Source organism: Chiloscyllium plagiosum, unplaced genomic scaffold (assembly GCF_037043375.1).
Source record: "Chiloscyllium plagiosum isolate Xiang-an unplaced genomic scaffold, Cpla_swu_hap1 HiC_scaffold_1, whole genome shotgun sequence".
NCBI lineage: Eukaryota > Metazoa > Chordata > Chondrichthyes > Orectolobiformes > Hemiscylliidae > Chiloscyllium > Chiloscyllium plagiosum.
Window position 1 is genome coordinate 160,594,538 of NW_028270139.1, and position 26,598 is coordinate 160,621,135.

At 43.0% G+C, this 26,598-nt stretch overlaps 1 protein-coding gene across 1 annotated transcript in view; it reads right to left on the reverse strand.

The window, feature by feature from the left end:
* Positions 1–7,318: 7,318 nt before the first annotated feature.
* The window catches only part of LOC122550633 (semaphorin-4F), a 243,093-nt gene continuing 223,813 nt past the window's right edge, over positions 7,319–26,598 (reverse strand). Inside the window, exons 11-14 of the mRNA XM_043691726.2 lie at positions 21,779–21,888; positions 18,842–19,005; positions 12,546–12,592; positions 7,319–10,772 (exon numbers count right to left, since the gene is read on the reverse strand). Of these exons, the coding sequence (XP_043547661.1) occupies positions 10,153–10,772; positions 12,546–12,592; positions 18,842–19,005; positions 21,779–21,888 (941 nt within the window). The 3' untranslated portion in view covers positions 7,319–10,152. The remainder of the gene's footprint in view (positions 10,773–12,545; positions 12,593–18,841; positions 19,006–21,778; positions 21,889–26,598) is intronic.

Genomic DNA, 26,598 nt, shown 5'->3' on the forward strand with positions numbered 1-26,598 from the left:
AGGTGGTCTGATTAGCAAGTTTGCAGATAGTGAAGGGGACTGTCAGAGAATACAGCACAATATAGATAGTTGGGTGGAGAAATAGCAGATGGAGCTCAATCTGGGTAAATGCGCGGTGTTGTATTTTGTAGATCCAATTCTAGAGCTGAGATGGTAAATGGACAAGTCCTGGGGAAAATTGATGTTTAGGTCCATTGTACCCAGAAGGTGGCAACACAGGTCGATAAGAGTGGTCAAGAAGGCATACGGCATGCTTTCCTTCATTGGACAGGATATTGAGTACAAGAGTTGGCAGGTCATGTTGCAGTTGTGTAGGACTTTGATTTGGCCACATTTGGAATACAGCATACAGTTTTGGTCGTCACATTACCAAAAGGACGTGGATGCTTTGGAGAGGGTACAGAGGACAGCGGTAGCTATGAAGAGAAGTTGAATATATTAGGACTATTTTTATTGGAAAGACAGAGGTTGAGGAGGACCTGATTGAGGTCTTTAACATCTTGAGAGGTACAGATAGGGTGGATAGCAAGAAGCTTTTTCCCTAGAGTGGGGGACTCAATTAAACTTTTATTTGTCAGAGTATTGAGTACAAGACTTGGGAGGTAATGTTGCGGCTGTACAGGACATTGTAAGGTCACTGTTGGAATATTGTGTGCAATTCTGGTCTTTTTCCTATCAGAAAAATGTTGTGAAACTTGAAAGGGTTCAGAAAAGACTTACAAGGATGTTGCCAGGGTTGGAGGATTTGAGCTATAGGAAAAGGCTGAACAGGTTGGGGCTGTTTACCCTGGAGCGTCGGAAGCTGAGGGGTGACCTTATAGAGGTTTACAAAATTATGGATAGGATAAATAGACAAAGTCTTTTCCCTGGGGTTGGGGAGTCCGGAAATAGAGGGCATAGGTTTAGGATGAGAGGGGAAAGATATAAAAGAGACCTAAGGGGCAACATTTTCACACAGAGTGTGGTACATATATGGAAAGAGCTGCCAGAGGAAGTGGTGGAGGCTGGTACAATTGCAACATTTAAGAGGCATTTGGATGGGTATATGAATAGGAAGGATTTGGAGGGATTTGGGCCAGGTGCTGGCAGCTGGGACTAGGTTGGGTTGGGATATCTAGTCGGCATGGACGAATTGGACCGAAGGATCTGTTTCCATACTCTCCATCTCTATGACTAGGGGTGACGAGTTCAAGGTGAGAGGGGAAAAGTTTTAGGGAGATACCCGTGGAAAGTTCTTAATGCAGAGGGTGGTGGTTGCCTGGAATGCGTTGCCAGCGGAGGTGGTCACGATAGCGTCACTTAAGATGTATCTAGACAGATACATGAATGGGCAGCGAGTAGAGGGAAACTGATCCTTACAAAAAAAGGCGATAGGTTTAGATAGAGGATCTGGATCAGTGCAGGCTTGGAGGGCCTGTTCCTGTGCTGTAATTTTCTTTGTTCTCTTTTGTTCTATTACATTTTGGGGACCATCATTTTCTCAACTAGAGTCATAGAGATGTAAAGCACAGAAACAGACCCTTCAGTCCAACTCATCCATGCCCACCAGATATTCTAAATTAATCTAGTCCCATTTGCCAGCACTTGGCCCATATCCCTCTAAACCTTTAATATTCACATATCCATCCAGGTGTCTTTTAAATGATGTCATTGCGCTAGCCTCCACCACTTTCTCTGGCAGCTCATTCCATCATCTGCGTAAAAACATTGCCCTTTAAGTCTCTTTTATATCTTACCTCACTCACCCTAAACCTATGCCCTCTAGTTCTGGACTCGCCCACTCCAGGGAAAAGAGTTTGTCTATTCATCCTATTCACGCCCCTCATAATTTTATAAACCTCTATCAGGTCACCCCTCAGCTTCCAACGCTCCAGGGAAAATAACTCCAGCCTATTCAGCCTCTCCCTGTAGCTCAAACCCTCCAATCCTGGCAACATTTTTGTAAATCTTTTTTGATGTTGGATGTCTCATAGAATCACAGAAATGTTATTGTGCCAGAAAAGGCCATTCAGCCCATGTTTCTGCCAGTTGTCCAAATAAGCATTATGATTTATGCCACAGTTCTGCCTTTTCCCTATATGGGTCATTCTGGTATAATTTTGTTAACACAAATTCACTGTAACGTGATTGATGAATTGGGAACGCTGTTTGTATAGCGCTAAGTTTTAAAGTGTGTATTGGTTATAATGTGATTCCGGCTCCATTAGTTTAAATGGTGCCGCTATGACACAGTTTTCTTATAACATGGATTGCACAAGAACGAACTATTGCGTTATAGGAGAAGTGACTGTATCCTTGCTGTTGTTTCTATTCAAATAATCAAATAATGCTCTCATGCTCCAATGAAACCCCCCTTCAACCACAGTTCTAGGTCATGCATTTCAGACCCAAACAACTTGTAAGAATTTTTTTTGTGTAGGTCACATTTACTACTTTTGCAAATTATTTTAAAATTTGTGCCCTCTCATTCTCAATTTTTTTTTATAATGAGTGGAAAGAGTTTCTACCTTTATATCCAGATCTTAAAATTTTGAAACTTCCAATGGAATCTTGCTGTAGCCCTCTTCACTCCAGTGAGAACAGTTGCAACCTCTCCAATCTGTCTTCTAACAGAATTTTCTCATTCCTGGAACCATTTTTGTATATCTCCTCTGCACCCTCTCCAATTGCTTCCTATAGTGTGGCATCCAGAATTGTATAGAATATTCCAGCTGAAGTCTCAAGGCATTTTACAACCAATTAATAATAATAACGACACCTCAAAAATACTTAAGTATGATGTGGAGGTGCCAGTGTTGGACTGGGGTGGATGCAGTTAAAAATCGCACAACACCAGGTATATTTGGAAGTACTAGCTTTCGGAGCACTGCTCCTTCATCAGGTAGCTGTGAGCAGGATCAAAAGACACAGAATTTAAAGCAGAAGATCACAGTGTCATGCAACTGAAACGGTATATTTAACAAACCTAGATTGCTGTTAAGTCTTTCATCTTTAAGAATGAGTTCCAGATTTCAGTTCATTAATACGTAAGTCCCAGAACTTCTTTTCAGTCACATTCTCGAGATAACAAGGTTTTATTAAAAAAAGGTGACATCTCAACTCAGACAATGCATTAAAAGCGTGAGGTTAGAGTCTGTCTGTATTCCAACCTTGTATCAGACTGGTTCTATTTCCAAAGTAGGAATTTATAAATTGTTACATGGACTGACTGCCTACAGATTGTGTGTTTTCTGAGCAAAATAGAATGTATCTGCAATTACAATTCTGCAAATGCACATTCACCCCATAGACTTGTGTGTGTGTGTGTGTATGTGAGGGGGAGAGAGAGAGACTGTTTGTGGATGTGAGTTTGTGTATTTGCATGTATGTGTGCTTGGTAGAGTGTGTGCATGAGTGTGACGGAGTATAAGCTTGTGAGAGGGCGTGTGTGTGTGTCGGAGTGTGGGGGAAGTGGAACAGGCGACTACTGACTGATCCGACAAAAGAACACACCCATGAACTAAACAGATGAATCAAGATTTTTGATCCAGTCCTTAAGAGTTTCCTCTGCCCTCTCATCCAACGCACTTCTCGCGTAGAAGGTTTCTACTGCCTTCCAAAGATACACAAAACCAACACACCTGGTCAAGCAATGGAACCCTGTGTGAGAACCTCTCAGGCTATGATGAGGGAATCTTGAAACCCATTGTACAGGAGTTTCTGTAGCAAGACTACAGATTGCTTACAGAAACTCAGCACCCACAGTCTAGTCGAACCAGGAACATTCCTCGTCACAATGGATGTTTCGGCCCTCTACACCAGCATCCCCTACGATGACGGCATTGTGGCAACAGCCTCAGTACTCAACACCAACAACTGTCAATCTCCTAGCACCATCCTACAACTCATCCGCTTCATCCTCGACCACAACGTTTTCACCTTTGACAACCAGTCCTTCATCCAGACACACAGAACAACCATGGGGACCAAATTTGCTCCTAATATGTCAACATTTTCGTGCACAACTTTGAACAAGACTCCTTTGATGCACAGGACCTCCAACCCACATAATACACCAGGTATATGACATTTTCTTCCTCTGGCTCCATGGTGGTGAGTCACTGAAACAACTACATAGTGATACCAACAAGTTTCATCCCACCATCAGACTTAACGTGGATTACTCTTTGGTATCAGTCTCATTCTTGGACACAATCATCTCCATCGAGGATAGGCACTTCAGTACCTCAATCTACTGCAAACCCATGGATAACCTCATGATGCTGTAATTCTCTAACTTCCACCCTAACCATCCCCTATGGACAAGCCCTACACATGCACAGAATCTGTTCAGATGAGGATGAACATGAATTAAACCTGACAGTGAAGGTCACCATCATAAGAACAGGATACAATGCTCAACATCGATCGCCAGTTCCGACGTGCCATAGCGAGAAACTGTAATGACCTCCTCAGGCAACAAACATGGCATGCGACCGATTGGGTACCCTTCGTTGTCCAGTATTCCTGGGAGTGGAGAAACTGCACCATGTTCTTTGCAGTCTGCAACCCATTATCGATGAGGATAACCACCTTGCCAAGACCTTCCCTAAACCTCCACTTCTTGCCTTTAAACAACCACCAAACCTTAAACAGACCATTGTTCACTGCAAACTATCCAGACTTCAGGACAACATCAACCACAACACCGTGTAACCCCGTCACGGTAGCCACTGCATGACGTTCCAGAGTGTTGACATGGATACCATCATTATACATGGGGACACCACCCACCATATACACGTCAGGAAATCATGTGACTCGGCCAACGTTGTCTATATCATACGCTGCAGGCAAGGATGCCCCAAGGTATGGTATCATTGGTGAGATCGACCAGATACGACGACAACGGATGGATGGACACCACGCAACAATCACCAGACAGGGATGTTCCCTCCCAAACGGGCAACACTTCAGTGGCCAGTGACATTTGGCCTCAGATCTTTGGGTGGACCGTCCTCCCAAGGTGGATCTCAGGATACGCAACGCCACTCTGCGTTGTTGCACATCCCAAAGTACACCTTGGAGAATGGTCACCTAAAGGTCCAAGGCTGAATGTCTGGACCCTAACTGGGAGGGAACATCGCAACAACGCAGGCTGGCTGAGCAGAGGCTGATCGTCATGAGGTACCAATGAGGAGGGCCTCAACCGGGATCTTGGGTTTAGGTCACACTATAGGTGACCTCACTACACAATACATTCACACACACACACACTCTTACACATTCATACACTAACGTAGATCCTTTCTCATACACACACTCTCTCAGACACATCCCCCACACCCACTCATATGTTTATACTCCATCACTCATGCACACACACGTGCAAACACACACTCACACATACTCATACATTCACATGCATGCACATACACATCTAATTCTATGGGGAGAATGTGCATTCGCAGAATTGTAATTGCAGATACATTCTATTTTGTTCAGAAAGCACACAATCTGCAGGCAGTCCATCTATGTAACATTTTATAAATTCCTACTTTGGAAATAGAACCAGTCTGACTTAAGATTGAGATATAGCCAGACTCTAACCTCACACCTTTAATGCACTGTCTGAGATGAGAGGTCACTGTTTTTTATAAACCCTGAAGCTATCTCGAGAATGTGACTGGAAAGAAGGTCTGGGACTTACATATTAATGAACTGAAATCTGTAACCCATTCGAAAAGATGAAAGTCACAACAGCAATCTAGGTTTGTTCAATACCTCATTTCAGTTGCATGATACTGTGCTCTTTTGCTATAAATTCTGTCTTTTGATCCTGCTTCACAGCTCCCTGATGAAGGAGCAGCGGTCTGAAAACGAGTGCTTCCAAATAAACCTGTTGGACTATAAGCTGCTGTTGTGTGATTAGATAGTTCCTATATAACTATATTTATGTAGGAACTGTAAGTAAACGTACATCAAACTCCTCCAAACAGCAATGTGATAATCACCAGGTTGTTTTTGAGAGAGCCAGAGATTGAGGAGTAAATATTAATCAGGACACAGGGGATTACTCACCTAACTCTTCTTCAAAATAGTACTTTAGATATTTTACATCCACCTGAGTAGGAGCTCATAAAAGTAGCTGAAAAATGTGTTGCTGGAAAAGCGCAGCAGGTCAGGCAGCATCAAAGGAGGAGAATCGACATTTCGGGCATAAGCCCTTCTTCAGGAATGAGAAGGGTCTGATCTCCAGCATCTGCAGTCCTCACAAAAAGAAAACTGATCTCCAGCATCTGCAGTCCTCACTTTCATCTGGGTCATAAAAGTAGCACCTTGTGACATGGAGAGAGCCATTGGCACCTCAATCTCCTCCATGAGCATCTTGGTCCTGAGTCAGTAGAGACACCGTTGAAAAGTGTGGTGCTGGAAAAGCGCAGCGGGCCAGGCAGCATCCGAGGAGCAGGAGAATCGAAGTTTCGGGCATAATGCCTTCTTCAGGAATGAGGCTGGTGTGCCAAGCGGCCTGAGATAAAAGGTTGGGGGGAGGGGGAATTTGGGGGAGGGGTGACTCCACGCCCGTCGCTCCCCAACAAGAACTTTTATCTCAGCCCGGTTGGCACACCTCATTCCTGAAAAAGGGCTTATGCCTGAAACGTCGATTCTCCTGCTCCTCGGATGCTGCTTGGCCTGCTGCGCTTTTCCATCACCACACTTTTCAACTCTGGTCTCCAGCATCTGCAGTCCTCACTTTCTCCTCAGTAGAGACACCTTTATCTAATTGACCCAACTGGGTTCTCAGTGGATGGGCCACATCCTATCCACTCCACCCTCTCCTCCCTGACCTATCACCTTCATCCCCTCCCCCACTCACCCATTGTACTCTATGCTACTTTCTCCCCACCCCCACCCTCCTCTAGCTTATCTCTCCACGCTTCAGCCTCACTGCCTTTATTCCTGATGAAGGGCTTTTGCCCGAAACATTGATTTCGAAGCTACTCGGATGCTGCCTGAACTGCTGTGCTCTTCCAGCACCACTGATCCAGAATCTGGTTTCCAGCATCTGCAGTCATTGTTTTTACCTCACATCCCTCTTGCAGTCAGTGTGGCTGGAGAAAGACAAATGAGCATGAAACCAGTAAGCTTTTCTATGCCAGTTTGCTAGCCAGCCTTCTAGCCTCTCTCAAAGTAGTGGTAAAATTCAGCTCTGTAATCAATCCAGCCTCGAATTGATGGTAAACATCCAAGATTAAGAACTAAAACTACTTTTATAAGAAGTGTTCAGCTGCGTTACAACACTTTACATTACCAAAGAGGCTAAATAGCATCCAACATATTTTTGAGATACCACAAAATAGTCATTTATTTTAAAAAAACATAATTTTGGTAACTGGACTCTGAGAATTTCTCTATACAACTGGTTAAAACATTTTATCTACCAGTTACCTAGATCCCCTGCTACTGCATTAAACTGAAGATGTGCACAGTCACCTTTGCACCACAGCATGTAATAATGACAGATAATTTCTGAAACAAATGTACAACAGAGGTGCAACAAATAGATTGATTATATATAAAAAGCCAGTCAAACGCTCAGAATTTATTAATTGTCCCAAGCATAAATCCCCACACCCCAACCCTCCCTAAATTATTCCCCCATTCTTCACAAAGTACCAATTTCCAGTGAGCTGCAGATATAAAAGGCAAGCCCCTCAAGTCATTTGTTCATGTGCCCAATTGTCACACCAGAGACTATACAGAGAGTGTGTCGGTTGCTCATTCTCCAAGGAATGCATCAGTGTTGAAAATCTTGACCTCGCATGTGCACCCAAATATCTGACATCAGGTCAAAGACACAAGTACAGAATCTCTTCATATTTTTTCTCTGAGTCTCTCAGGGACACTCTATGGTCCGTTATGCTGTCTCAGCTGACACTAGACTGACACAACCTGACCTGTCCTCCTCCACATAGCTCAGATCCAACTAGGAAGGTAGTTCTACCCTCTTAGCCATCAGAAATCTCTACCATCCCTCCCCCAACCCTCCCATCAATTTTCAACCTCCTACAATCTGCATCAAATAAAATTATAAATCAAAATTCATAAAGAACAATACTGGAAAGGCTCAGGCTTATTGCTGAATACTGATAGAGATAAGGGACGGACACCAGTAATCTCACCAGAACTGCACTTAAAGCACGCAGTATTGTGACACTGCTGATATTTTACATTAGCTCCCGTACATCAGGAGCCATGCGGTTTTCATAACAAGCCCAGTTTAACTATGAAAAGAACACTATGTCGTTTCAAATGGTTTCATTTGAAGTGAATGATTTGAACTGTAAAAGACAAAGGACTTAAATTTTGAGAAACATTCTAAAACTGGAAAAATGCAGATTACTCAGGCATTAAATATCCAGCCTGATCTTCCTATCAATTAAAGCCAATGGAAGGGTACATCAGATGTATAATGAATGGCTATTTCAAAATCATTCATTGTAGACTGTTAATATTATCTCATGTAATAGTGATCACAAGTGAATAGTTTTAGAAGTTATGTGAGATGGTGAATTAAGAACATCGCACATAAAGGATATTTATTGGCTTCAAGTGCGAGTCCTTCACTCCCACACACAGTCTACTAAATAAGTTTAAAGATAGCTGTGATGTTCCCAAAGGTACTGCTCTCCCAGGTTAAACCTGATGCAATGGACAAAAGTTAAGACATAATGCTACACATCAACTCATATTTCACTTGACCCCCTTTCCACTGCTGCCAAAAGTGCACTGGAAGAGCATCAGTCAATTTCTGTTAAGTGGGATCCTTATAAAAAAGTTTTGGAGAGAAGCAAGAGTAAAACTGATAACAGTAATAACTAAATATCAAATAATAGCAGTCCAAGGGCTAAAATAAACAGTGACTAATGTTTACAATAGTTGAGTAGTTGGTCCTTCCACTGAAAATAGCAAGAGCAACATTGAAGCAGTATGGAAGGCCAAGTGAGGACAGTGGTGGTTGTGCTCAGTTCTGCTTTCTGCTTAGGAACATTCTTAATTCTGTGAATCCCGAGATTCCAATGACAATGAAAGGAATGCAGATGCCAGGTGTTACAATGTCTCCGATTGCATTCTTCTTCTCAGTAGTCACACAGCAGAAGTGCTGACTGCATGCTGGTGCTACTGGAGCACTATACGCAGCAACATCCTTATTCCAAGTTCGGACTGAGCTGTCCCACTGGTAAGCATGCATCTCCACAGACAAAGCATTTTGAAGACGTAATAAGTTCTTGACAATCCTATGAGATGAGTGGTATTAGGTGTTAATATTAGTGGTCATTTTTGTCTTTGCTTCTATTAATTCTCCTATCTCAAAGACGTTGACTCCTTTTTCAGTGTGAATCTTTAAGTGCAAGGTAACAATAATATCTCGGCCAGTGGTCACTGATTCACAGATACTCCTAAACAGTCATAGAATGACACATTACAGAAGGAGTCTTTTTGACCTATTGTGTGTGGACTGATTCTTTGGAAGAGCTATCCAATTAATCTCACTGTCCCAATTTTTCTTCACAGCTCTGCAAGTAATTTCACCATTAACAGAGCTATCAAAACTAGTCTTGACCACTTGCCATATGTATATGTGTCCTCTATAGCTGCTAAATGGTCATGGAATGGTGGTCAAGAGCAGAAATTTGGGGTTGCCATTTACTCTCCTTGTAATACTCAGTAACACCCTGGACTGAGATCAATGAGCTCGCTACAGAACAAGAGTCCATCCCAGAGACCTGACCACTCAACTAAATTCCATCTTTTATACTCTCTTAAAAAAATACATATTCACAGGTTTAAACAATGCCAGTTCTTTAAATGTTTTGGTTTAAACTAAACCGGGCAACTTGGGTAATCTTCAGAGGGTTAAATGGTCACATAATAAAAGTAAATCACTTTCCCTTCCACTTCCAAGGCAAGGATTCTGTACAAGGCATGTTTGAAGGTGTTACCAAAACTGTGATGTGGAGTGGGCATCACATTCCCAAAATTTTTACTTTCTTACTTCAAAGAAACACCTGTGGACAGAGTTCAAAGCAACACATTTTTGTAAAGCAGGTTTTTGACTGCTTTTTTTGGGGCATTTTCATAAAGGGTGGTGGTTCGTCTGTCAGCTAGTGATTAAATTGAGGTTTCATCCTGGCATGATATAATAGAAATGGTGTGGTTTCTCAAAGGGGCCATGTTTACTCCATTCACTTCCTTATCCATAGTTTCATAGTCATCGTCTTTTTCACTGGTTCCATTTAGACCTGATTCACTTTTCTGGCTGATGGTCAGGGGTCGGATTTCATCAGTGGAGTCCAAACTGGGGACTGTAGCTCCTCCGGCTGCATCTGTACAATTCCCCTTATGGCTGCTCTGAGGTGCCTTTTTCTTGCTGCAATACCAATCACCAAGTTTGTAAGCAAAGGCACCAAGAAAAAAGCCAAGGATAAATAAGAAAAGCAGCAGTACATAACTAACAGATTGAGTTTCCTTCCTTGGATCAGTTGAAGATCCAAACTCGAGCATGTAGAACGCTGTAAGAGCTTGAATTTTGTCCTCAACGCACATGCACCTGTAATCACCCAGGCTGCTCGGTGCAGCTGTCACGCCAATTCCCTTGGCATTATCGTTGTTACTCAAATTTCCATTGGGTGTTGTCCAGTGACAAGTTGACCAGGCAGAACTGGGTTCACACTGAAGGAAAACCATGGTCCCATTCACCACTGGCACCATCTTCACTGGCAGTGAAATGCCTGGAAAGCAAAAAAAACATTTTTAAAGAATCAAAAGGGCCGTGATAAAAATAATTTTCCACCTTGTGGTCTGGGCTTTTGATTTTTTAGGATTTTGTTTATCCTGTCTATATCCCTTTTCCAGCCATTGATTATGCAGTGAACTGTTTATGAGGTTCCAGGCCTCCCACTGAGTGAGGAGCAGGTCCCAGGGTTAATGCCCTGGTCCAGAGTCACAGGCTGACCTGAGGCTCTAGGTCTGCGGTTAGGCCCAGGCACCTGATGGCAGATATTGTGAATCTGGTTCCAACACAGACCCCTGTGGTACCGCTGACAGCTGTAAGGTCAGCCCAGCGTGAATTCATGGAAGAGGCAGCATTAGTGGAGGCGAGATGGTGCTGGAGAGTGGCAACTCTTTGTTCCTGTTGTGGCAACGCACGATTGTAGCACTGTCTACGGTTCAGCAGCATGGACACAAGGATCTGAAGTGGAGAAGCTGAGCTAGAAGTGGAATTTTGCGTTATCATTATGGAAGCAGCCAGTATGAATTGCTTCAGTCCTGAGTAGCAGTCAGAAAAATGAATTAGATGTCTTGGGATTTCATTTATTTACACATTGTGAAAGAGCTTGTGGTGCAGAGGGCTGTGATTAAGGCTGAACCCTTCCCAGTTATGACACTTACGCTGTGAGGAGTATGTCAATGTTACGATTTAAAGGGAGTCAAAAAGCTGTTAAAAGATATTTGGAGATGTACAAGGACAGGAAATGTTCTGAGGGATATGGCCAAATGCAGGCAAATGTGACTAGCTCAATTTAGGAAAGCTAATTGACATGGATGAATTGGGCCAAAGGGTCTGTTTCCATGCTGTATGACTCTGTCTTGGACTCATCAGAATGAGGACACAAGGAATAGATTTGAATAAAGAAATACCATTTTCTTCAAATCTGTTTCTTGTGTTGTATTTTTGATAAGTATTAAACATAAGCTTCAAGTTATTGTGTCCTTTTAGCAAATTTTAAGTTCTGTACTACCAAACAATTATTTAAAAACAGAATGGCAAAATATTATTGAAACAGTGTTAGATTAAGAAATGTTGATGTAAGAAGGGGATCTGGATGTCCTCATACACCAGTCAAGCGAGCATACAGATGCAACAAGCAGTTAGGAGAGCAAATGGTATGTTGGCTTTGAATGGAAGAGGATTTGAGTGCAGGGGTAAGGTTTTGATTTCCTTACCCAAGAACAAATATTGCCAGACTGATTTCTACCTTGGTAGGTTTCTTGTATGAAGAAAGCTTACGTTAACTAGACCTGCACCCAGTTTACAAGATTGACAGGGGATCCCATTAAACATATCAAATTCTGACAGGGTTGAATGCAGGAATGATGTTTACCTGAGCTGAGGGATCCAGTACAAGGCTCTCAGTTTATGCTGCTATGAGTAGAAATTTCTTCTCTAATAGTGTGGTAAACCTGTGGAATTCTTTACTGCAGAAGTCAGTGGAGGTCAAGCCACAAAATATGTTTACGAAAGAAACAGACAGATTTCAAGAGGCAAATGGCATCAGAGAGTATGGAAAGACCGCAAGAGTATGACGTTGAGATAGAGGATCCGCCCTTATCATGTTTGAATGACAGAGTTAACTCGATGGGTTGAATGGCCGACATCTGCTCCTATTTTCTCTCCTTTTATGTGCTACAGTCACATTAATAGCATCAGGAGAGAGGTGGGAGGTGGAAAGGTGTTGAAAATCAGATAGGCATATAAGAGTTGAATATCTTAACAAACATACCTTTCTCAGTTTTACATGGGGTGTTAGTCTGTGAATCTTGCAGATTCCTAAATGGAAGAAAGAAAATTATTTTGGTTTTCGAAAGCTCAGAAAATCCTTGAAGCAATAATTATCATCTGTTTTAAAAAATAATTATTATTACTGGCGAGGTTGTAGCATTGTGATAACGTCACTGGACTAGCGATCCAGATCTGGGAACATGGGTTTGAATCCCACCAAGGCAAATGGTGAAATTTCAATTCAACAATAAAGTTCTGGAATTAAAAATTAAACCAAATGGCAACCACTTTCAACTGTTGTTTAAAAATCACTTGGTTCACTAACGGCCTTCATTCGTCCCCAGACTGGCCGACATGTGGTTGATCCTTTATTGTCCTCTGGACAATGTGAGTCGGGCAATAAGTGCTGGCCTGTTCAGCAATTCCCACATCATATAAACAAATTTAAAAAAAATATAATCCTGCTAAAGTATTCGAGCTTTTTGTTTTGCTTAAAGGAGGTGCAGTAAAGGTATGAATACAGTTAACAAGGTTCAATTATATATGCACACAAAGGCATTTATGATGAAAAGTAAACATGTAGTGTGTACAGTTTGAAATTCTGCAATACATTTTTGATAATTTGATTAAACAGCATTCATTCTAACACAACAGCTGAACCCAGCAGGAGCTCACGGTTACTGTTGCACAAGCATTCCACATTGAAACAGGAAACTCTGAAAAGTTACAGCACAGAAAGAAGCCATTCAGCCCTTCATATTTATAGCAGCTTAATAATAAAGTTTCGGTAGTAACTAAGAAGTCTCAGACTTTGTCATAATAATGACAATAAAGTTTCGGTAGTAACTAAGAAGTCTCAGATTTTGTCTTACTACCTGTACATTGCTGGGCACTGCAGGTGTAAGAATGCTTGTCTCTGTTCCAGTGTGTGGGCCTTCCCTCCCTTAAGTATGGTGTACCCTTGATACATAACCTTTTCTTGACCTATTTGAGTTTAGATTAAATTCCCTACAGTGTGGAAACAGGCTCTTCGGCCCAACCAGTCCACACCGACCCTCCGAAGAGTAACCAACCCAGACCCATTTCCCTCTGACTACTGAGCCTAACACTATGGGCAGTTTAGCATGGTCAATTCACCTGACCTACATATCTTTGAACTGTGGGAGGAAACCAGAGCACCCAGAGGAAACCGTCGCAGACACAGGGAGAATGTACAGACAGTCGCCTGAGGCTGGAATCGAGCCTGGGACCCTGGTGTTGTGAGGCAGCAGTGCTAACCACTGAGCCACCGTTAAGGTGGGTTAATCTTAAGTCCAACTATTATGGCTTCTGGCAATTGTATCATCTCTAGTGTGTGATGGCATATACTAACAGATACAAAGAGGAGGTCATCCATGCACTGCAAACACACTCTTCCTGTTATTAGACACACTGACTTCCTCTATTGCTTAAGCCATATGCCAATGAAAGATACAGGGCTATTGGAGACCTTGGGGCACCCTCATCCAATACTGATTCTCCCATACTATAATAATAAATTTAGATTGTGATGCCACATCTATGATTATCATGAGAACACAGGAACATGAGTAGGGCATTCAGCCCTTTGAGCCTGTTCTGCCTATCGATGAGATCATGGCTGATCTGTGGCCTAACGCCTTAGTTCTGCCAACTCTGGCTCATATCCCATAATACCTCTTCTTAACAAATACTTATTTATCTCAGATTTAAAATTAACAACAGATCTGGCATCCACTGCTGTTTGTGGAAGAGAGTTCCAATCCTTTCATCACCCTTAGTGGGTAGAGGTGCTTCCTAACATTCCTCTTGAATAGTCTGGCCCTTAATTTTACAGTCTCCAACCAGTGGAAATAGTTTAACTTTATTTACTCTGTCTTTTCCTGTTAATATATTTTGAAGATTTCGATCAGATCACCCCCTTACCTGCTAAATTCTTGAAAAGCAGGCCTATTTTGTACAATCTCTGCTCATAACTTAACCTCTGAAATCCCGGTAAACCTATGTTGTACTCCCCCAACGCCAGTATATCCTCACTAAGGCGGGATGCCCAGCTGTGCTCCCTGTACTCCAACGGGGATGTATGACATCAGCATAATTTCTGCATCCTTATACTCCAGTCTTCGAGATATAAAGGCTAACATTTCAACAGCTTCCTTATTTTCTGCACCTATTCATGATATTTTAAAGACCTATGTATCTGAGTCCCCAAGTCTCTTTGGACATTCATTATATTCATTCCATCTAGAAAATACCCTGATCTATCCTTTCTTGGTCCAAAATGTATAACCTTACATTTGACTACATCCATTCTAACCAGGCTCTCGGGATTCTGTAAATTTAGAAGGATTGAGAGGAATTCCCTCTCAATCCTTCTAAACTCTATCAAGTAAAGACCCAGAGTCCTCAACTGGTCCTCTAATGAGAAGCCTTTCAACCCAAACATAATTCTTGGAAACTTCCTCTGGACCCCCTCCAACACCAGGAAATCCTTTCTTCGATAGCAGGCCCAATAAACTGCTCGCAATATTTCAAAAGCAGCCTGACCAGAGCCTGACACAGCCTCAGCAATACACCGTTGTCCTCTTGAAATGAATGCATTTGCCTTCCTAACTCCACCTGAAAATGCATGTTAACTTTAAAAGAATACTGAATCAAGTCTCTTTGTGCTTCAGATCTTGAAAACCTTTCTCCATGTGGAAAAGAGTCTATGCCTCTATTCTTCCCAAAGTGCATAGCTTTGCAGTTTCCCACACTCTATTCCATCGCCACTTCCTTGCCTAGTTTCCTAGCCTGTCCAAGTCCATCTGCAGCCTGCTTGCTTCCTCAACTCTGCCTGTCCCTCCCTTTGTGTCATCTGCAAACTTAGCAACAATGCCCTCAGTTCCTTCATCCCAATAATTAATATATAATATGAATAGGAACTCTACTAGTCACTGGCTGCCATCTTGTAAAAGACTGCTTTATCCCTAAACTCTGCCTCCTGCTAGCAGCACCTTGTAAAAGGCCTTCTGGAAATCCAAATAGATCACGTCCATGCTTCTCCTTTGTCTAACTTGCTTGTTACCTCCTCTAAGAATTCTAACAGAATTGTCAGGCAGGAACTCCCCTTGATGAAGTTGTGTTGACTCAGCCTTATTTTACCATGCACTTCCAAGTACTTCGTAATCTCATCCTTTGTAATGGAATTTATAATCGTGCCAACAACCGAGAGGTCTGGCTAACCAGCCTATGATTTCTTGTCTTCTGCCTCCCTCCCATCTTAAACAGGGGTATTATATTAGTCATCTTCCAGTCTTCTGGGTCTGTCCCTCACTCTGGTGATTCCTGAAAGATTACCACCAATGCCTCTACAATCTCCTCCTACCGGGGGAACTCTGGGGTGTGTTCCATAGGATCTCCACGTTGGACACTGGATTCCAATATCTCAGTTTATGCTTCAAGGGCACTGGTCACATGCACCCCCACCCCAATACCATGGACACTGGCAACTGGCATCTCACAACCCTTAAAGCACTTTTCCAATGCACTTACAGGTTGCTCCAGCATTTCAGCACTGCAACTCTCATTGTAATGCTGCAGCAAGGAAATTATGTTGTCAGGGACTGTTTTTGTAAACCTCCTCTGGACCCCCTCCGATACCAGCTAGGACTAGGCTGCAACTTTATTCCACGTGCTGATCATGTTTACTTACTCAGCCTACTTGGATACTCAGCATCCCTGCCTTTTCATACCCTTCCTCTAAGCAAAAGATACCAGGCTCAGAGTACTGCTGTGTTATGGTGCCATTTAGCACAGTCACAAAGCCAGACAGCTTAAAATGGTTGTCAAAAGTCCTCAGTCAAGTCAAGGGAGAAAGTCTTTTGGTCAGGGGATTTCGAGCGCACTAAGTCAAGGGCAGCCTTTGATACCTCCAGGAGCTTGGGCACCGTCAGTAAGCCACTCAGCCTAGATGCTTTCCACAAAAGGGATGAAGAGCCAGAGGTCAGGCAGCTCATCTCCCATTCTGACTCTTTCTGCTCTAATGGGGACTGTTTACCTCTAACCACCTGATGAAGGAGCATTGCTCTGAAAGCTAGTGCTTTCAAATAAATCTGTTGGACTATAACCTGGTGTTGTGTGATTTTTAAACTTTATTTTCTGCACCTATTCATGATATGTTAAAGACCTATGTACCTGAGTCCCCAAGTCTCTTTGGACATTCACTACATTCATCCCATCTAGAAAGTACCCTGATCTATCCTTTCTTGGTCCAAAATGTATAACCTTACATTTGACTACATCCACTCTAACCAGGCTCTCGGGACTCTAAATTTCAATGAGGTTCCCTCTCCTCCTTCTAAACAAGGAGTACAGTCCCAGAGTCCTCAACTGCTCCTCTAAAGACAAGCTTTTCAACACAAGGATCATTTTTGTAAACCTCCTCTGGACCCCCTCCAAGGTAGGTATTAAGGGAGATGAAATGGGTAGAACAGTTGTATTTTATGGTTCAGGTGGGAGCGATAGTGACAGTTTCAGCCTTGGTGGGAAGTTAGTATAGTTGCAGAGATAGACTGAGCGTGAAGTATCGGAGAGAGGATGGTGGCATTTACTCTGGTGAAGTGGAGACAATCAATGACCTTCTTCCTATATTAACATGCATTATTCTAGATGGCTGAGACTGCACTGACCCAGGTATTAACCCTTGGACTAGGCAGATTTCAGCAGTACCACCTATCCGCTATTTCCCTTAGTTTCTTCTCTCTCCAGAAAAGCAGCTGTCGTTGACATTTCTGTAGTTCTCCCTGCCCTGGTGTAATTCAATCATAGAATCCTGACAGTGTGGAAACAGGCCAACAAGTCTGCACCAACCCTCCAAAGAGAAACCCAACCAGGCCCTTTCCGCTACCAGATTCTGGATTAGTGGTGCTGGAAGAGCACAGCAGTTCAGGCAGCATCCAAGGAGCAGCGAAATCGACGTTTCGGGCAAAAGTCCTTCATAGGAATAAAGGCAGTGAGCCTGAAGCGTGGAGAGATAAGCTAGAGGAGGGTGGGGGTGGGGAGAAAGTAGCATAGAGTACAATGGGTGAGTGGGGAAGGGGATGAAGGTGAAAGGTCAGGGAGGAGGGGGTGGAGTGGATAGGTGGAAAAGGAGATAGGCAGGTAGGACAAGTCCGGACAAGTCATGGGGACATTACCCGTAACTAATGCACCTAACCTACGCATCCCTGAACCCTATGGACCCAACCCTATCGTGCCTCACATAAGTGTAGAATGCCTCAGGGTTTTCCTTAATCCTACCCACTAAAGATTTTTCATGCCTCCTTCTAGCTCATTGGTCCATTCTTCAGTTCCTTCCTGGCTACCTTGTAACCCTCTACAGCCCTATCTGATCCTTGCTTCCTCAACCTTAAGTAAGCTTCTTTCTTCCTCTTGACTAGATGTTCAGCGTCCCTTGTCACCCAAGGTTCTTTCACCCTACCATCCCTTCCTTGCCTCAGTGGGACAAACATATCCAGCACTATTAGCAAGTGCTCCCGAAACAAGCTCCACATTTCTGTCGTGCATTATCCCGAGAACATCTGTTCTCAATTTAGGCACCCCAGTTCTTGTCTAGTGGCATTGTAATTCCCTGTGCCACAATTAAATACTTTCCCATACTGTCTGCTCCTATCCCTCTCCATGACTATAGTATATGTCATGGAGTATATGTCAGTGATCACAATCACTGAAATGCTCTCCCACTGAGAGATCTGACACCTGGCTTAGCTCATTGCCAAGCATCAAATCCAATATGGCCTCCCCTCTAGTTGGTCTAACTACTTATTGAGTCAGGAATCCCTCCTGGACACATCTGACAAAAACTGCTCAATCCAAACTATTTGAACTCAGGAAGTTCCAATCAATATTAGGGAAGTTGAAGTTACCCATGACAACAACCCTGTTACTTCTGCACCTTTCCATAATCTGCCTCCCAATCTGCTCCAGAATGTCTCTGTTGCTACTGGAGGGTCTGTAGAAAACTCCCAATAAAGTGATTACTCCTTTCCTGTTTCTGACTTCTACCCATACTGACTCTGTAGACAAGCCATCCCTGATGACCTCCCTTTCTGCAGCTGTCTTACTCTCCCTTATTAGCAATGCCACTCCCCACCTCTTTTACCTTCCCCCACTCCCCCATTCCTTTTGCAACATCTAAACCCTGGAACATCCAACAACCATTCCAGCCCCTGTGATATCCAAGTCTCCGTAATGGCCACAACGTCATAGAGAAGATCCAAGTTCTCCATTAATACTCACCAATGAGCTGTTTTGTTCCTGGATTGAACACATTCCAATTTTTGCACATCCCAGCCACAAGACGGATCCCTGGCCAAAAGGCAGCCCTCACAATGGGAATACCTGCTGCAGTTTACAGCTGGAAGCTGAACCACCAAGTTTTGTGATCCAACATAGACAAATTCCTGAAAGAAATTATCCCCCATCAGCAACAAATTCACTCAGGTTCTTTTTCAATAACCTATTTCCTCATAAAGCTCTTCTACCAAGACATAAGAAATTTCAAAAGGTGAGTGAACAAGAAACAAAAGGGCACAAAGACAGTTTTTTGTAATTCATTCATGGGATGTGGATGTCACTGGTTGGGTCAGCATTCATTTCCCATCTCTCAATGCCCTTGAGAAAGCAAAGGAGAGCAGCTTCTCGAAGTGCTGTAGTCCACCTGCTGTGTACTGAATTATGAGAAGGGACTAGAATCTAATAAAGAGAATTCAAGAACTGGCAGTTTTTTAAAGAAAAAAATCTTTAATGGGATGTGAATGTTACTATCAAGGCTAGCATTTGTCATTTACCATTAAGTACCCCTGCGATAGTAAGATTGAGCTCCCTTTTTGAAACACATACAATGTAGCTACATCCACAGTGTGGTTAGGAAGGGACTTACAAGATTTGACCCAACAACAGAGCTGCCCATGTCCTTCTGGGAGATAGAGGTCATGGGTGTGGTAAGTGCTGTTTAATAAGCTTTGGAGAGCCGTCACAGTGCATACTGCTGCCGCTGTACATTGGTCATGGAGGGCACCTACATATGTACATAAATGAGGACTTTTGAATAACAGCAGGTTATTAGGATAGAAAATGAGACAGAGCAGCCAGTCCAGAGACTTCCAAAATCACTCTGCACCTCTTTGAACTTCTTGAACTGCGGAAGTCTGTGTGGTGAAGCTATTCCCAGACTGCTGTTTGGAAGGCAGCCTGGATGGGTTCCACAGAGGCAGCAGCGTGGCTAGAGTCGGCCGGTCCATGAAGCCTGGGGCTGAACTCTGCTTCTGCATGGAGTGGGCCCCTGGTGGGTACGTGGTGTGAACAGCGGGACTCGGACAGTGGCAATGGCATGGTCTGGGAAGCCCAGAGCAGGACTTTGGTGGTGGCAATGGCATAGTCTAGTGAAACCCAGAGCAGGACTCTGGCAGTGGCATGGTATGGGCTGGTTATTTAAGTTAATGCTTGGCAAAGGTAAACACTTTTCACTGTATTTTATATTGAATCCATGTGACAATAAATGATTCAATTCAACAATGGCTTCAGCTCCACATTCTTGCTTCTTGCGTATAACCGCAGCTCTATATTCTTACATATTCCCTCTAACTGCAACTCCATTTTCATGCCTATTCCCTATCACCACAGGACAAAAGAGGAGGTTCTGTTTCATCAGTATGTAGAGCTGAGTACCAAAGTTTGAATCAGAGACCCTCAAGGATCATAATCGACATTGTTACCTGAGCCATGTGCAAGTTGCCATAAGGTAAATCAGATTAGAAAGATGAATACATGGCTCAAACACTGGTGTGGGAGAAGTAGATTGAAACTGGTACTAGGTAACATTGAATCTATACTGATGGGATAGTCTCCACCATGCAGTCCACTGGGGCCAGAGTTCTTACCAATCGCATAATAAGGGAAGTAGAGAAGCGTTTAAACTGAATAGTATGGATAAGGGATCAAATTTGACAAGATGCACTGATACACTTCTATGAAGTGAATTTAAATTCTACCCACTGCTATGGTCCATGAGAATTCATGTCCCTAGAGTATTAGCCTGGACCTCTGGATTACTAGCTCAGTGGCATTGCTACCACGGCACTGTGTACCATTGCAGTGGCTGAAGAAGCTGACTCACGGGCTCAATGGCTCTTGCTTTGCCAGAGATTTACATACTCCATAAAACAAAAAGAAGAAGCTAGGATTGCTCTCCTTAGAGATATGAGATTTATTAGAGGACTTCACATTTTGAGCTATCCACCCAAAACAGATACACAAGAAGTGTTGCCATTAATAGAAGGATCGAGAACCACTAGAAAGGTTCTTTGTAAGGAAACAGAAAAATAATTTGACGAAAGAGAAATTGAAGGGCTATGGGGAAAAGCTAGTGGAGCGAACTAAGTTGTTCCAGAAGAGAGCTAGCACAGACTGAATGGACCGAGTTGTTGACCTAAAAGAAGGTTTTTTTTTCCCTGAGGGCATCACTGGCTAGGGCAGCATTTATTGCTCACTCCATAGGGCAGTTGAGTCAACCATATTGCTATAGGTCAGAGTCACATGTCATTTCCTTCCCGAAAGGATATTAGTGAACCAGACGGGTTTTTCTGACAATCAACAATAGATTCACGTACATCATCAGTTTTTTTTTTAAAAAAAGTTCACCATCTTCCTCCAAGTTCAGAGGTATGGACACTATCAATATGCAACTTATCATTCAATTTCTTTGACTATTCACATGGTTAAAGTTTTAAAACCTGATTAGACATGTTTTAATACCTCTGTACTGCAGGAGACATTTGAACTCAACCTCCTAGCTCAGATATACGGACAGGACCACCGTGCCATAAAAGTCCAACCTGTAGCTATTCTATGATTCAACAATGGCATTACCAATTAAAGATGGAGGACGCTGAAGGGCAGGAGGTATCAAGACTCATGTAGCCTCTAAATTCATGGTTCAAAACAAAATTAATTATTATGAGATTATCAAATGGACAGCAGCGTTTCAAGAAGACAGCACACAAACAGGTCATCATGGATAATTACAGTAACCCAGTCTGCCACTCCCAATCTCATAAATGAATGATTTTTTAAAAAAAAATCAACTTGATCCAGAAGTTAATGTTCAAATAAAGCAAGTTCAAAGTGAAGCCACACCTTAAGAGTAATGGTTTTGGCATTTACTATATTCCTTACCTGATTTAGAGCAATGTTCAGAACTTTCTCAGCTGGCTTGAAGATTGCATAGTCCTCCACTACATGGGTTTTAGAGCCACTTCTAACTGCTTTATGCAAATGTCCAGATTCTATAACAAACAAGGATACAACCTTCTCAAGTAAATCACAATTTCAGATACAGTATTTGAACAATTTAATAAGTGACATATGGTGAGCATTATATTCTTCCAAGTGACTATGCATCTCAAAGCACTAAGAGCTTTACCCTCTCTTAAGAAACAATGGTGCAACATCGGCTAGCACATTGGGTCCAACTTTGGGCACTTCAGGAATAATAGGAAGGCAGAAAGAATTTATAAGAATGATTCCAGGGATGAGGGATATCCAATTAATTGCTTTATTCACTCATGGCATGTGGGTGTCGCATGCATTTATTGCTCATCTTTTATTGCCACTGGCTGGGGCAGTCCAAAGACAACCACATTGCTACGGGTCTGGAGTCACATATGGGCCAGACCAGATAAGGACAGCAGCTTTTCTTTCTGAAGGACATTAGTAAACTAGATGGGTGTTTTCAAAAACAATTAACAATGGTCACCATTTGGCTAGCAGCTTTGCGTAGATTCAGATTTTGACATCAACCATTGTAGGATTTACACCTATGTTGCCAAAGCATTAGCGTGACCCTCTGGATTACAAGTCCAGTGACTATATCACCACACCAATGCATCCCCTGTATGAAACAATTAAAGAAGCTAGCATTGTTCTTGCCAGAAAAGACAGAATATTTGATAGAAGTGTTCAAATGATAAGAGATCTAAACAGAGTATGTGAGACAGAAAATGTTCTTTTGGTGAGAACAGTCAAGACTAGAGGGAACAGGTCAAAGACCTGAAAAGTTAACTCTCTTTTCTCTCCACTCTGCTATCAGACCTCTGCCCTTTCTGTTTTTATATACAGCATAGATTTAAAGTAAGTGACAGAGAATCAAGAGTGATAGGCATTATGTATGTATTTGGGTGCATGTTGCCCCTTTAAGACAGTGGGTTAGGTAACCCAGAGGCAGAAGCAGAACAAAGTCTAAGATTGACTGTGGAGCTGAGAGGACGCACAATAAAATATTCCCTGTTCATGTTTACTTTGTATTCTGTTTATGTTCCTGGTGAACCATAAACTAGCAACCGACGACAAGGATGTGACCTGGGCCACAAACTGTGTGCAAACACCATTTTTTTTGTCAGCAGGAAAAACATCACCTGCTCTTTGAAAACGGTGCAGGAATGTGGACATAATATTGAGGGAAATGCTTGTGAGGGGACTTGGGCTGCGGTAAGTCAGCGCCAGGGAAGAACGGTATGCACCGAGGAGTGGGCAGAGAGCTACAGTCCTAAGGGAACCCAGGCCGACGACTGAAGAGGGGAGTATTCAACCTGGAGCTTACCAAAGTCATCTCAGAGAGTGGTCGCAAGAGATAATGGGTTGAGTGTGATGTCAGGGAAGACTGGTATCTTAATACAGTTGGTGAGGGAGTGGTTGGCATGGAGACCATTCACCAAGGGGACTCGGGCTGTGAATGTCTATTCGACTCGAAGTTCCAAATCACACAACACCAGGTTATAGTCCAACAAGTTTAATTGGAATCGCTAGCTCTCGGCGTGCTGCTCCTTCATCAGGTGGTTGCCCCCTGATGAACGAGCGGTGCTCCGAAAGCTAGTGCTTCCAATTAAACTTGTTGGACTATAACCTGGTGTTGTGTGATTTGTAATTTTGTACACCCCAGTTCAACACCAGCACATCCATATTAGACTTGAGTGGTGGGAAAAATTCATGCCAGCGAGAAAAACCAAATTGACGGGCCCATTTGGAAGGATGGGACTATTTAATGAAGAAACTGAAAATCCGATGCTGTACACAGAATGTTTTGTTGCGTATTTAAAGACAAATAAAGTGGCTGAAGATGAAATAGTACCAGTTTTTTACTGTTGGCAACAAGACCATTATGATTCTAAGGAGTCTGGGGCAACCAGCGAAGACCATAGACAGTACATACCAAGCACCAGGCAAAGTGTTGGGGAGTTATGTTGCAGCAATGCCACTGATGATCAAGGATGTTTCTGTTTTTATAAACAGGTACAGCACAAAGGAGAGCCCATCGCCCAATTTGTGCTTACCCTAGAGTTAGTGGAACATTGTGAATTCAGAGGATTCCTCCAGGATGCCTTGCGGAACTGTTTCGTAATGGCCTTTGACACAAAGCCATCCAACAGAAGCTACTAACAAGGTGAGATTTAGATTTCAAAGCAGCTTTCAAACCTGCTATCTCAATGGAGTTGGCCAATAGTGAAGCAACGCAGTTGAGTGAAGATGCCCAGATGCACAAAACAGCAGAAACTCAGCAAAACAGCAGTGTCAACTGTAGAATGCAAGTTGGCAAGAGTGGCCACAAGGGGTCAAATGTGTTGGATTTGAGATGCCTAGGGGCACAGGTGTAAGTGGCTATGTGGCCAAAATTGCCAATTTCAACTCAAGCAAGAAAATGGTTGCTTAAAGGACACAATTCAGAGGTCAAGGCATAAGGAACATGCTGCCAACCAGTAGTAGACCAGGAGTCAGCCAGATCTGCAGGAGAAGCAGAAAGCCCAGAATCAGCAGAATTCCAGTTAAACAACCTGTAGGTACAGGGTGAGGTGGATCTTTTCTGGGATATTCCCAAATTAGAGGGGAAGATTGTACAGATGGAGTGAATATGGGCTCAGTTGTGTCTCTGATTCACGAATCAATATATAGGGAAAAGTTAATGGCACTGCCATTGAAGCCTGCTATGGACATACGTGGAACAAGTGGTTGACATAAGTAGGGAAGATGTGTTGGGTATTAAGGTAGACAAATCCCCAGGACCGGATGGGATCTATCCCAGGTTGCTGACAGAGGCAAGAAAGGAAATTGCTGGGGTCCTGACCAACATCTTTGTAGCATCCTTAAACACAGGTGAGGTGCTGGAAGACTCATGTTGTCTCCCTGGACAAGAAAGGTAGTAGGGATATTCCGGATAACTGCAGATCACTGAGCCTGATGTCAGTGGTGGGAAAGTTGCTGGAGAAGGTACTGAGGGATAAAATCTATTTATATTTGGAAAAGAATGGGCTTATCAGCGATAGGCAACTGGTTTTGTGCGGGGGAGATCGTCCCTTACCAACTTAATAGAGTCCTTTGAGGAAGTGACCAAGTTGATAGATGAAGGAAGGGCTGTTGATGTCATATACATGGACTTTAGTAAGGCGTTTGATAAGGTTCCCTGTGGTAAACTAATGAAGAAAGTGAAGTCACATGGTGTGCAGCGTGTTCTAGCTAGGTGGATAAAGAACTGGTTGAACAACAGGAAACAGAGAGTAGTAGTTGAAGGGAGTTTCTCGAAATGGAGAAAGGTGACCAGTGGTGTTCCACAGGGGTCAGTGCTGGGGCTGCTGTTGTTTGTGATATACATAAATGATTTGGAAGAAGACATTGTTGATATGATCAGTAAGTTTGCAGATGACACGAAGATTAGTGGAGTAGCAGAAAGCATAGGGGACTGTCAAAGAATACAGAAGAATATAGATAGACTGGAGAGTTGGGCAGAGAAGTGGCAGATGGAAGCAAATGTGAGGTGATGCATTTTGGGAAGTCTAATTCTAAAGTGAATTATACAGTAAACGGAAGAGCCTTGGGAAAAATTGATGAGCAGAGAGATCTGGGAGTTCAGGTCCATTGTACTCTGAAGGTTGCTGCACAGGTGGATAGAGTGGTAAAGAAGGCATATGGTATGCTTGCCTTCATCGGACGGGGTATTGAGTATAAGAGCTGGCAGGTCATGTTAAAATTGTACACGACGTTGTTTCGGCTGCATTTAGAATGCTGTGTACAGTTCTGGTCGCCACATTACCAAAAGGATGTGGATGCTTTGTATAGGGTGCAGAGAAGGTTTACGAGGATGTTGCCTGGTATGGAAGGTGCTAGCTATGAAGAGAGGTTGAGTAGGTTAGGATTGTTTTCATTCGAAAAAAAGGAGATTGAGGGGAGACCTGATTGAGGTTTACAAAATCATGAAGGGTATAGGCAGGGTAGATACAGATAAGTTTTTTCCCCAGGAGAAAGGATTCAATAACGAGAGGTCACGCTTTCAAGGTGAGAGGTGAATAGTTTAAGGGGGATACACGTGGCAAGTACTTTACGCAGAGGGTGGTGTGTGTCTGGAATGCATTGGCAGCAGAGGTAGTAGAGGCAGGCATGATAGATTCATGAAAGATGCATCTGGACAGATGCATGAGTAGGTGGTGGAGCAGAGGGATACAGATGCTTAGGAATTGGGTGACAGGTTTAGACAGTGGATTTGGATCGGCTTAGGCTTGGAGGGCCGAAGGGCTTGTTCCTGGGTTGTAAATTTTCTTTGTTCTTTCATGCCACTGAAGGTATATGTACTGGTACAAGTATAGCTAAGGGACCAGTTGCAGAACTGCCTCTGCACGTAGTGAAAGGCGACTACCCTGCATTACTTAGATGCTCCAAAGTACAAAAATTAAAGGTAAATTGGGGCTTGGATTCAAAAACAAGTCTGCAAGAGATTTTGGACAGGTATAAGGATGTCTTCAAGGGAACCCTGGTGAAATGAAAGGAGCAGAAATTAAACTTCGCTTGAAATGGAACGCTTGTCCAAAGAGTCTTGAGGCACGGCCATCTGGCTCAAAGCGGAGCATTGGAACTAGTAAGCACCAGAATGGGCCACTCCAATCATCCCAATCTTAAAAACAGATAGCACAGTGAGGATTTGTGGTGACTTTAAACTCACATTCCACCCAGCC